The following is a 12,715-nucleotide window of genomic DNA, read 5'->3' on the forward strand; positions in this document are numbered from 1 at the left end:
ATGCACTGTTTTTAGATTTTATTAATTGTTTTAATAAAGATTGAATGACTTTTAAGCCAGAGTGTATGTAGTAGATTTGTTTTTGTGATGTATTTTGATTTGCAGCAAGTGCCTTATGCCAAGCAGGGCATGCGCACAGGCAGTGTATCGTCGTTCTATTGATTAAGAGACACTTTTGCAAATTTAATGTATGTAATTTAACACTTGAGAAAAATATATTGAAAAAAGTAAAGTGTATTTTTCACAATTTAAGAGTTTTATATTCACTTTTTTTTTTTTTTTTTTTTTTTTTTTTTTTTTAATAGTTTAGTCTATATTTTGGCGCACTGGCCATAAAATTCGATTTACAATAACTTATGTTAAATACAAAAATTGGCCTTAAAGTTAGTGCATTTAGTGAGGAGGCAGCAGCGTAAATTAAACGATTTAATCCTTCCGTGGATGATTGAGTGGAGGGGAAGCGGAAAAAAGCGGAAGCATTGTGATGTAGGTGCCCCATCCCTCAAAGGAGCACCAAAGTAGTATAAAATACATAACTTATGTAATTACAAAAGAGTTAATATTAGGGTCACAAAGTTTGCATAAATGAGAGAGAGTGTATAAATTTGAACATTATGAGCGATTTTTGCATTTGAATAAAGAACAGTTTAACTATATGCGATTAAGAATTTACAAAATGTTAAATTAAGAGTTTATGTAAGAGTGAATTTAAATAAGAATTGTGTAAAAGCTTAAATTTTTACTTTAATTTTAGGATCGACGAGTAAGCAGGACCAGGATTAGAAGCGGAAACAGAAGCTCCAACGGTTGTAGTAGCCGATTATCGGGTGCCCGGCTCAACCAAGGACAGAGCCGCCTTGTGTGGGCCGAGGAATCCGAGCCGTGAGGCGTTAATTTGTTTAGCGCCATGCGGATTAAATTCCGGATGCGATGGGAAAACGTGTAAGTTGCCGAAGCCAGAGTAATGACCATAGCTGACCCAGGTGAGTTTAATTGCATGATGATGAGTAGGCATAAAGGATGGCTGCATGGATTTATTTTGCTCCGCTATGGATACTCCAAGTGTGGTGTCAGGTCCAGAGAGCAGGGCTCCATCAACGGGACCACGTCAGGTGGCGCAAGAATTTCCCAAGCGTGATGAAGGCAAGGAGGGTTGAGATTTTAATTTATTATTAAATTGTATGAGATGCGAAAAGTTATATTTATTTGAATTAGCATAATATTGTTTGATGGAGTTTGATAAATGTATTTATTAGAGTAATGAAATATTTATGTAATGTGAAGTGTAATTTATGAAGTTATTTTATTTGAGTATTAATTTATGAGTTATTTTATTGTGATGTGACGTGGATATGTAATGAAGCTATTATAATTAAGTATTAATTTGTGAATTTATGAGTTATTTTATTATGATGTGACGTGGGTATGTTGAGAACTGCTTATGTAGCTGGTTTACCATTTTTATGATGTTTTATGATAATGTTTTATTTAATTTTTTCAGCTCCATATAATGTTGGTTCCAGACACTGAGGAGATGCAGCAAAAGCGAAGCCAGAAAGTTGCCGAGATGGACCTCGAAGAGGAGACGGGAAAACCAGAACTCCAGGCAGAGGCTCCAGTTGAAACGATATTTGGCTTGTAGGCGAGGCGGAGATTTGACGAAAGTTTTTATATATTTATTTATTAAAGTAAATTTGAATATTTGTTATTATTTTAATTTAGTGAATTAATTGATTTGTATTGTTAGTTTGAATGGAATGCGAAAAGTTATTATTATTTGAATTGGCGTAAATATTGTTTGATAAAATGGAATTTAAAGAATATGTATATTTGTTAAATGTTTATGAAGTGTAAATGTAGTTTATTAATGTGATTTGATGAAGCTGCAGTTTAAGAATGATAATTTATGAGTTTACGAATTATTTATTTTGATGTGACATGAATATGTTTAGACTGTTGATGTGTGTGTAAATTAAGAGTTTGTATATAGTAATTAGTAAAATACCAAATTGGTACTTGTAAAGTTTTATATTAATACTTTATTTATTTATTTATGTTTCAGCGCCATATAACGTTGACACTGAAGAAGGGCAACAGGTTTGGCGAAGTTTTGCTTCAGAGAGATGGATGCAGGTTCCAGGTACCAATGGGAGAGGCGTCGGCTGCAGTCACGACCTATGGCAGAAAAGATGGCAGCATGGATTTCTTTGCTCCGCTATGGATACTCCAGGTGTGGTGTCAGATCCAGAGAGCAAGGCTCCATCAACAGGACCGCATCAGGTGGCCCAAGAGTTTCCCAAGCGTGACGAAGGCAAGGAGGGTTAAAATTTTAATTTATTAGTTGATTTATATTGTTAATTTGTATGGAATGCGAGAAGTTATTATTATTTGAATTAGCGTAATATTGTATGAAAAATTGGAATTTGATGAATATGTGTATTTATTAGAGTAGTTAAATGTTTATATAGTGTAAAATGTAATTTAATGAAGCTATTATTTCTGAGTATTAATTTGTGAATTTATGAATTATTTTATTGTGATATGACGTGGATATGTATTGAATAGATTATATATTCGCTGAAAAGGGAAGGGCTCAGTAGGAGTAAAGTAAAAGACAATAGTCGCGGACCGCCGTGCGTCTGTTCGCTTTAGAGTTTTATTGGAGACTGACACTTTTGCTATACATATTCTTTATGCTTACATTCGTATGCAACAGTGACAGATAACTTGTAGATAACATAAGATTATTATCTGCTTATATTAACATGCGTGCATTGGTACTTATGTTTGTATTGATTTTCAACACCCTTCCTCAATGCAAACATGTTTTACAAAAATTTTCAAATCAAATTTAACAGCTTTGTAAAATGAACATGCTTCGCTTTAGGGAGATTTTTCGTTAAAATATCAGCTATCATTTCATTGGTTGATGTATACTGTAAAACAATTTGTTCTTCGTTTACAACCTGTCTTGCAAAATGATATCTAATATCAATATGCTTTGTTCTTTCATGGTGTACAGGATTCTTAGCTAATTGTTGAGCACTTAAATTATCGCCATGAAGAATAGTTGGAGTACTCGAGTCACCGCAGCCAATCTCCACTATAAGACGCCGTAGGTATATGGCCTCCTTACACGCAGTTGAAAGAGCCATATACTCCGCCTCCGTGCTGCTAAGTGCCACGCTGCGTTGCTTTTCAGATCGCCAGGATATGGGTCCTCCAGCCAAGTAGTATACATAGCCAGTATACGACTTGCGATCGATGCGGTCGCCACCCCAGTCTGCATCCACATAGCCGGTAAGGGGTTGTCCACACTCTTTGTAGTGCAACTTCAGGTCCACAGTTGACGCCAGGTATCGAAGCACATGTTTTACACCCACTAGGTGCTCTGCATGCGGATCTTGATTCCGTTGAGCTAACTTGGCAACGGAATGCAATATGTCTGGCCTTGTTGTAAGCGCCAGCCACATTAACTCGCCAATTGAAGACTGGTAGGATGCAATGTCAACCTTTTGACAATGCTCGCTGGTACATATCACTTGGAAACCAGCATCCAGTGGGGTCGCTGTAGGTCTACAGGTCTCGCATCCATGTTCACGCAATATGTCTTTGATGTATTGCGAATTGCTTAGCGAAATTTCGCCAAGCTCACCGTCGCGCTGCACTTCCATGCCAAGGAACAAATGCAGCTCTCCCTTGTCAACACATTCAAACGATGTTGTAATGGCTGACTTGATGTTGGCCAAGTCCTCTTTTGATCGGCATGCTATAATTATATCATCAACATAAACAAGGATTAATGATAAGTCACCTCTTCCGTTCCTTTTGTAAAGACACGGTTCATTTTCACATGCTACAAAATCTATGCCTTGTAGTACACAATCGAGCTTGGAGTTCCACTCGCGCCCCGACTGCTTCAATCCATATATTGCCTTTTTAAGCAATAAAGCCTTACTTGGATTATTGGGATCTGTGTATCCCTGTGGCTGCTTCATATAAACAGTTTCATGCAGGTCGCTATTCAAATAGGCGGTACACACATCTATCTGGTGAAGGTACAGCTTCAATTCCGCTGCTAACGCCAAAATAAACCGCACGGTTTCCAATCTGCAAACGGGTGAGAACGTCTCTACATAGTTCACGCCATACTTCTGGGAGCACCCTTTAGCAACGAGTCGTGCCTTGAAACGTTCGACTTTTCCATCAGAGTCACGTTTCAGGCTGTATACCCACTTGCAACCAACTGCTCGCTGATCTTTTGGTAAATCAGCCATCTGCCAGGTTTCGTTTGATTGTAGTGCCTGATATTCCTTTTGCATCGCCTCTTGCCAGAATACTGCATGTGTGCTACCAACGGCCTGATCATAGGATGTCGGAACCATTACGTCACTAGCAACCAATGCTCCAAGCACATTGTATTGCTTTCTTGGACGACCAGGTTTACCATTTCGAACAATTTTAGGCCGGCCTGGCCCAATCTTCACAGTATCCTCGTCAGAGTCTTCTTTTTCGACTGCACTCTCATATGCGTTGGAGCTGCTGTCGTCAGAACTGTGCTCACTGTCATCGTCGTCGATGCTTCTGTCACCATCCGTGTGAGTGACATGCTCTTGAACCTCGCATGCAGGAAAATCTACCGTAACGGTATCTTCATTGGTATGACCACCACAACGCTCATCAAATAGAATGTCTCGTTTTTCGACAATCGTCCTCGTCTCTGGGTCGTATAACCGATAGCCTTTGGCTGCTACCGAATACCCAACCATACGGTACTCATGCCCTTTGGGTTTGAATTTGCCTTTACGGGGACCCTTTGCAAGTGCAACTGCAATGGAACCAAAAACTTTTAGATGGCTAACACAGGGTTTCTTACCTGTCCACGCTTCCATTGGAGTCAGGTTGTTCAGTGCACTGGTAGGTGATCTGTTTCTTATGTATACTGCTGTGTTGACTGCTTCGGCCCACAAAGACTCGCCTAGGCCCGACTGCACCAATAAGCATCTGGACATCTCCGTTAATGTCCGGTTTGCTCTTTCCGCCACGCCGTTCTGCTGCGGAGTATAAGCCACGGTCAATTGCCTTGCAATACCATGGTGTTTCAGGAAACCGTTGAATGTTGTGTTGACAAACTCGCCTCCATTGTCGGTTCGAATACATTTGAGCTTTTTATCTGTTTGCCGTTCAACCAAGTTTTTAAATTCGACGAACTTACTGAACACTTCATCTTTCTTCCGCAAAAAATAAACAAATATACGCCTGGACTTGTCATCGATGAAGGTCAGAAAGTATTTGGATCCAGCAAGTGACTTCGTGTCGAATGGGCCGCATACATCAGCATGAACCAGTTCCAACAGCTCTTCGGCACGGTTAGTGCTTACCTTTGGGAATGGCTGTACATGTATTTTGCTTAGCATACACGTTTTGCAATTCAAGTTGTCTGGGAAAAAAAACCTTTCCAATACCACGCACTAGCTCTTTGCTGATCACTTCCTTCAGACTGGTAAAATTTAAATGGCCATAACGCTTATGCCACAATGTACCATCTGATTCAGTTGCGGAATAACACCTATTTTGTTTGCCTTGAAACATATAAAGGTTCCCAACTTTATTCGCTTTCAGTATACACTCGCCGTTTTGTATAACTTTAGCAAAATGTGGCCCAAAATGTATAACATTGTTCTTTTGCACTGACCGGCTGACGGACATAAAGTTGCCATTCATTTTCGGTACATACAGTACATCTGACAACACCAAGGTACAAAGTTCTGTCTGTAACTTCACCTCTCCTCTGCCTTCGGCCTTCAGGAAACCAGCGTCAGCTAAACCGATCATTTCAGTGTGCGCAATAAATTTTGAAAATAACGTCTTATCGCAACACATATGGCTTGTTGCTCCGCTGTCCAGACACCACATGTTGTTCTCTATCTTTCCAACGTCCAACGCATTTAACAAGCTGCTCTGCTTTTCCATCTCTTTCTTTGTCGATTGCTTTTTCCCTTCACCGCGAATTTTCTCACGCTTGCACTGTGCCTTGTAGTGCCCTTTTTCGCCGCAGTTGTAGCAAACGACGATTTTTGAATTCCTTTTTGAATTCGCTTTGGAATGCGCGACGATCTGCTGCGTAGCTATAAATGCTCTTGCATTCTCGCTCTCTCCATCTGCATTGCCTCTGCGCTCTCCCTCTTCCATCAGCTTGATACATAACACATCAAATGACGGTAAATTGTCACGCGTCTCAATGGCGACGACAAAATTTTCGTATGGTTCGGGCAAGCTTGACAACAACACGATTGTTTTTAACTCATCATTTAATTCGATGCCAACTGTACACAAACCATCCAGAATTTCGTTAAATTCGTGTATGTAACTTGAAATGCTTTGGCCTTGAAACATGCGTTTGCCTAGCAATTTCTTGTACAGCGACACTTTCCGTACAGGTCCACTCGGCTGATGAACGTCCTTTAACTTTTTCCATGCCTCGTACGAAGTGTTGCAATTTTTAATGAAGCCCAATTGTGAAGCTTTTACACTTAGCGTTATAATTGCTAATGCCTTTTCATCTTTTGGCCTTGAACTCTCAGTATTACTAGGTTCAGCACCTGATGCCACACTCCACAATTCCGCGTGCACTAAGACAGATCGCATCTGTATGCTCCATGAGTCATAGTTATGCTCTTCCAATTTGTCTATTTGATATAGCGCACTCATTTTTTAAATGTTATATTTCTTGAGTCACCAAACGATTACTATTTCACAATACTTTGAACTTCTCCTATGAGCCTATATGCCCTGGGCCCATAACCTATTGAATAGATTATATATTCGCTGAAAAGGGAAGGGCTCAGTAGGAGTAAAGTAAAAGACAATAGTCGCGGACCGCCGTGCGTCTGTTCGCTTTAGAGTTTTATTGGAGACTGACACTTTTGCTATACATATTCTTTATGCTTACATTCGTATGCAACAGTGACAGATAACTTGTAGATAACATAAGATTATTATCTGCTTATATTAACATGCGTGCATTGGTACTTATGTTTGTATTGATTTTCAACAATATGTAATGAGGCTATTATATTTAGATATTAATTTGTGAATTTATGAATTATTTTATTGTGATTTTATTGTGATGTGTCGTGAGTATGTTAAAGGACTTCTTATGTAGTTTGTTTACCATTTATATGTAGTTTTATGATAATATTTTATTTAATTTTTCCAGCTCCATATAATGATGGATCCGGATACTGAAGAGATGCAGCATACAAAACATGAGCAAAGCCAGAAAGTTGCCGAGATGGACCTCGAAGAGGAGACGGGAAAACCAGAACTCCAGGCAGAGGCTCCAGTTGAAACGATGTTTGGCTTGTAGGCGAGGCGGAGATTTGACGAAAGTTTTTATATATTTATTTATAAAGTAAATTTGAATATTTGTTATTATTTTAATTTAGTGAATTAATTGATTTGTATTGTTAGTTTGAATGGAATGCGAAAAGTTATTATTATTTGAATTGGCGTAAATATTGTTTGATAAAATGGAATTTAAAGAATATGTATATTTGTTAAATGTTTATGAAGTGTAAATGTAGTTTATTAATGTGATTTGATGAAGCTGCAGTTTAAGAATGATAATTTATGAGTTTACGAATTATTTATTTTGATGTGACATGAATATGTTTAGACTGTTGATGTGTGTGTAAATTAAGAGTTTGTATATAGTAATTAGTAAAATACCAAATTGGTACTTGTAAAGTTTTATATTAATACTTTATTTATTTATTTATGTTTCAGCGCCATATAACGTTGACACTGAAGAAGGGCAACAGGTTTGGCGAAGTTTTGCTTCAGAGAGATGGATGCAGGTTCCAGGTACCAATGGGAGAGGCGTCGGCTGCAGTCACGACCTATGGCAGAAAAGATGGCAGCATGGATTTCTTTGCTCCGCTATGGATACTCCAGGTGTGGTGTCAGATCCAGAGAGCAAGGCTCCATCAACAGGACCGCATCAGGTGGCCCAAGAGTTTCCCAAGCGTGACGAAGGCAAGGAGGGTTAAAATTTTAATTTATTAGTTGATTTATATTGTTAATTTGTATGGAATGCGAGAAGTTATTATTATTTGAATTAGCGTAATATTGTATGAAAAATTGGAATTTGATGAATATGTGTATTTATTAGAGTAGTTAAATGTTTATATAGTGTAAAATGTAATTTAATGAAGCTATTATTTCTGAGTATTAATTTGTGAATTTATGAATTATTTTATTGTGATATGACGTGGATATGTAATGAGGCTATTATATTTAGATATTAATTTGTGAATTTATGAATTATTTTATTGTGATTTTATTGTGATGTGTCGTGAGTATGTTAAAGGACTTCTTATGTAGTTTGTTTACCATTTATATGTAGTTTTATGATAATATTTTATTTAATTTTTCCAGCTCCATATAATGATGGATCCGGATACTGAAGAGATGCAGCATACAAAACATGAGCAAAGCCAGAAAGTTGCCGAGATGGACCTCGAAGAGGAGACGGGAAAACCAGAACTCCAGGCAGAGGCTCCAGTTGAAACGATGTTTGGCTTGTAGGCGAGGCGGAGATTTGACGAAAGTTTTTATATATTTATTTATAAAGTAAATTTGAATATTTGTTATTATTTTAATTTAGTGAATTAATTGATTTGTATTGTTAGTTTGAATGGAATGCGAAAAGTTATTATTATTTGAATTGGCGTAAATATTGTTTGATTTTTTTTTTTTTAATAGTTTAGTCTATATTTTGGCGCACTGGCCATAAAATTCGATTTACAATAACTTATGTTAAATACAAAAATTGGCCTTAAAGTTAGTGCATTTAGTGAGGAGGCAGCAGCGTAAATTAAACGATTTAATCCTTCCGTGGATGATTGAGTGGAGGGGAAGCGGAAAAAAGCGGAAGCATTGTGATGTAGGTGCCCCATCCCTCAAAGGAGCACCAAAGTAGTATAAAATACATAACTTATGTAATTACAAAAGAGTTAATATTAGGGTCACAAAGTTTGCATAAATGAGAGAGAGTGTATAACTTTGAACATTATGAGCGATTTTTGCATTTGAATAAAGAACAGTTTAACTATATGCGATTAAGAATTTACAAAATGTTAAATTAAGAGTTTATGTAAGAGTGAATTTAAATAAGAATTGTGTAAAAGCTTAAATTTTTACTTTAATTTTAGGATCGACGAGTAAGCAGGACCAGGATTAGAAGCGGAAACAGAAGCTCCAACGGTTGTAGTAGCCGATTATCGGGTGCCCGGCTCAACCAAGGACAGAGCCGCCTTGTGTGGGCCGAGGAATCCGAGCCGTGAGGCGTTAATTTGTTTAGCGCCATGCGGATTAAATTCCGGATGCGATGGGAAAACGTGTAAGTTGCCGAAGCCAGAGTAATGGCCATAGCTGACCCAGGTGAGTTTAATTGCATGATGATGAGTAGGCATAAAGGATGGCTGCATGGATTTATTTTGCTCCGCTATGGATACTCCAAGTGTGGTGTCAGGTCCAGAGAGCAGGGCTCCATCAACGGGACCACATTTTTATGATGTTTTATGATAATGTTTTATTTAATTTTTTCAGCTCCATATAATGTTGGTTCCAGACACTGAGGAGATGCAGCAAAAGCGAAGCCAGAAAGTTGCCGAGATGGACCTCGAAGAGGAGACGGGAAAACCAGAACTCCAGGCAGAGGCTCCAGTTGAAACGATATTTGGCTTGTAGGCGAGGCGGAGATTTGACGAAAGTTTTTATATATTTATTTATTAAAGTAAATTTGAATATTTGTTATTATTTTAATTTAGTGAATTAATTGATTTGTATTGTTAGTTTGAATGGAATGCGAAAAGTTATTATTATTTGAATTGGCGTAAATATTGTTTGATAAAATGGAATTTAAAGAATATGTATATTTGTTAAATGTTTATGAAGTGTAAATGTAGTTTATTAATGTGATTTGATGAAGCTGCAGTTTAAGAATGATAATTTATGAGTTTACGAATTATTTATTTTGATGTGACATGAATATGTTTAGACTGTTGATGTGTGTGTAAATTAACAGTTTGTATATAGTAATTAGTAAAATACCAAATTGGTACTTGTAAAGTTTTATATTAATACTTTATTTATTTATTTATGTTTCAGCGCCATATAACGTTGACACTGAAGAAGGGCAACAGGTTTGGCGAAGTTTTGCTTCAGAGAGATGGATGCAGGTTCCAGGTACCAATGGGAGAGGCGTCGGCTGCAGTCACGACCTATGGCAGAAAAGATGGCAGCATGGATTTCTTTGCTCCGCTATGGATACTCCAGGTGTGGTGTCAGATCCAGAGAGCAAGGCTCCATCAACAGGACCGCATCAGGTGGCCCAAGAGTTTCCCAAGCGTGACGAAGGCAAGGAGGGTTAAAATTTTAATTTATTAGTTGATTTATATTGTTAATTTGTATGGAATGCGAGAAGTTATTATTATTTGAATTAGCGTAATATTGTATGAAAAATTGGAATTTGATGAATATGTGTATTTATTAGAGTAGTTAAATGTTTATATAGTGTAAAATGTAATTTAATGAAGCTATTATTTCTGAGTATTAATTTGTGAATTTATGAATTATTTTATTGTGATATGACGTGGATATGTAATGAGGCTATTATATTTAGATATTAATTTGTGAATTTATGAATTATTTTATTGTGATTTTATTGTGATGTGTCGTGAGTATGTTAAAGGACTTCTTATGTAGTTTGTTTACCATTTATATGTAGTTTTATGATAATATTTTATTTAATTTTTCCAGCTCCATATAATGATGGATCCGGATACTGAAGAGATGCAGCATACAAAACATGAGCAAAGCCAGAAAGTTGCCGAGATGGACCTCGAAGAGGAGACGGGAAAACCAGAACTCCAGGCAGAGGCTCCAGTTGAAACGATGTTTGGCTTGTAGGCGAGGCGGAGATTTGACGAAAGTTTTTATATATTTATTTATTAAAGTAAATTTGAATATTTGTTATTATTTTAATTTAGTGAATTAATTGATTTGTATTGTTAGTTTGAATGGAATGCGAAAAGTTATTATTATTTGAATTGGCGTAAATATTGTTTGATAAAATGGAATTTAAAGAATATGTATATTTGTTAAATGTTTATGAAGTGTAAATGTAGTTTATTAATGTGATTTGATGAAGCTGCAGTTTAAGAATGATAATTTATGAGTTTACGAATTATTTATTTTGATGTGACATGAATATGTTTAGACTGTTGATGTGTGTGTAAATTAAGAGTTTGTATATAGTAATTAGTAAAATACCAAATTGGTACTTGTAAAGTTTTATATTAATACTTTATTTATTTATTTATGTTTCAGCGCCATATAACGTTGACACTGAAGAAGGGCAACAGGTTTGGCGAAGTTTTGCTTCAGAGAGATGGATGCAGGTTCCAGGTACCAATGGGAGAGGCGTCGGCTGCAGTCACGACCTATGGCAGAAAAGATGGCAGCATGGATTTCTTTGCTCCGCTATGGATACTCCAGGTGTGGTGTCAGATCCAGAGAGCAAGGCTCCATCAACAGGACCGCATCAGGTGGCCCAAGAGTTTCCCAAGCGTGACGAAGGCAAGGAGGGTTAAAATTTTAATTTATTAGTTGATTTATATTGTTAATTTGTATGGTATGCGAGAAGTTATTATTATTTGAATTAGCGTAATATTGTATGAAAAATTGGAATTTGATGAATATGTGTATTTATTAGAGTAGTTAAATGTTTATATAGTGTAAAATGTAATTTAATGAAGCTATTATTTCTGAGTATTAATTTGTGAATTTATGAATTATTTTATTGTGATATGACGTGGATATGTAATGAGGCTATTATATGTAGATATTAATTTGTGAATTTATGAATTATTTTATTGTGATTTTATTGTGATGTGTCGTGAGTATGTTAAAGGACTTCTTATGTAGTTTGTTTACCATTTATATGTAGTTTTATGATAATATTTTATTTAATTTTTCCAGCTCCATATAATGATGGATCCGGATACTGAGGAGATGCAGCATACAAGACATGAGCAAAGCCAGAAAGTTGCCGAGATGGACCTCGAAGAAGAGACCAGAAAAACCAGTACTCCGGGCAAAGGCTCCAGATGAGACGATATTTGGGTTGTGGACGAGGCGAAGATTTGGCAAGGAGAAGATGGCGGCATATTTTCTTTGCTCCGTTAAGGATACTCCAGGTGTTAAATATTTATATAATGTAAAATGTAATTTAATGAGGCTATTATTTCTGAATATTAATTTGTGAATTTATGAGTTATTTTATTGTGATGTGAAGTGGGTATGTAATGAAGCTATTATATTTGAATATCAATCTGTGAATTTATGAGTTATTTTATTGTGATTTTATTGTGATGTGACGTGGGTATGTAATGTAGCTATTATATTTAAATATTAATTTGTGAATTTATGAGTTATTTCATTGTGATGTGACGTGGGTATGTTAAAGGACTGCTTATGTGGTTTGTTTACCATTTATATGAAGTTTTATGATAATATCTTATTTAATTTTTCCAGCTCCATATAATGATGGTTCCGGGCACTGAGGATATGCAGCATACAAAGCATGAGCAAAGCCGGAAAGTTGCCGAGATGGACCTCGAAGAAGAGACGAGAAAACCAGAAATCCGGG

At 36.7% G+C, this 12,715-nt stretch overlaps 2 protein-coding genes across 4 annotated transcripts; both read left to right on the plus strand.

The window, feature by feature from the left end:
* Positions 1 to 763: 763 nt before the first annotated feature.
* LOC115633555 lies at positions 764 to 8,048 on the plus strand. Of its 3 annotated transcripts, XM_030531011.1 has the most exons (4): positions 764 to 942; positions 2,063 to 2,311; positions 7,220 to 7,414; positions 7,789 to 8,048. In XM_030531011.1, the coding sequence occupies exons 1-3, from the start codon at positions 931 to 933 to the stop codon at positions 7,367 to 7,369; spliced, it is 411 nt and encodes a 136-aa protein (XP_030386871.1). In that variant the 5' UTR covers positions 764 to 930; the 3' UTR covers positions 7,370 to 7,414; positions 7,789 to 8,048. The 3 variants fall into 3 exon arrangements, with proteins under 3 accessions (XP_030386871.1, XP_030386870.1, XP_030386872.1); XM_030531010.1 differs by lacking the exon at positions 7,789 to 8,048 and having other exon boundaries at positions 7,220 to 7,507; XM_030531012.1 differs by lacking the exons at positions 764 to 942; positions 7,789 to 8,048 and adding an exon at positions 1,509 to 1,664 and having other exon boundaries at positions 7,220 to 7,507.
* Positions 8,049 to 9,224: 1,176 nt separating this feature from the next.
* On the plus strand, positions 9,225 to 10,986 carry LOC115633556. Its single transcript, XM_030531013.1, has 3 exons — positions 9,225 to 9,403; positions 10,174 to 10,422; positions 10,825 to 10,986. The coding sequence occupies exons 1-3, from the start codon at positions 9,392 to 9,394 to the stop codon at positions 10,972 to 10,974; spliced, it is 411 nt and encodes a 136-aa protein (XP_030386873.1). The 5' UTR covers positions 9,225 to 9,391; the 3' UTR covers positions 10,975 to 10,986.
* Positions 10,987 to 12,715: the final 1,729 nt, after the last annotated feature.

This window comes from Scaptodrosophila lebanonensis, unplaced genomic scaffold (assembly GCF_003285725.1).
Source record: "Scaptodrosophila lebanonensis strain 11010-0011.00,11010-0021.00 unplaced genomic scaffold, SlebRS2 tig00001439-arrow-arrow-pilon, whole genome shotgun sequence".
Taxonomy (NCBI): Eukaryota; Metazoa; Arthropoda; class Insecta; order Diptera; family Drosophilidae; genus Scaptodrosophila; species Scaptodrosophila lebanonensis.

What these genes read in the sequence shown, in the direction of transcription:
- LOC115633555 (XM_030531011.1), top strand. An exon ending in GTTTCCCAAGCGTGACGAAG is followed by an intron (nt 2,312 to 7,219) that starts GCAAGGAGGGTT and finishes TAATTTTTCCAG; the next exon opens with CTCCATATAATGATGGATCC.
- LOC115633556 (XM_030531013.1), top strand. An exon ending in GTTTCCCAAGCGTGACGAAG is followed by an intron (nt 10,423 to 10,824) that starts GCAAGGAGGGTT and finishes TAATTTTTCCAG; the next exon opens with CTCCATATAATGATGGATCC.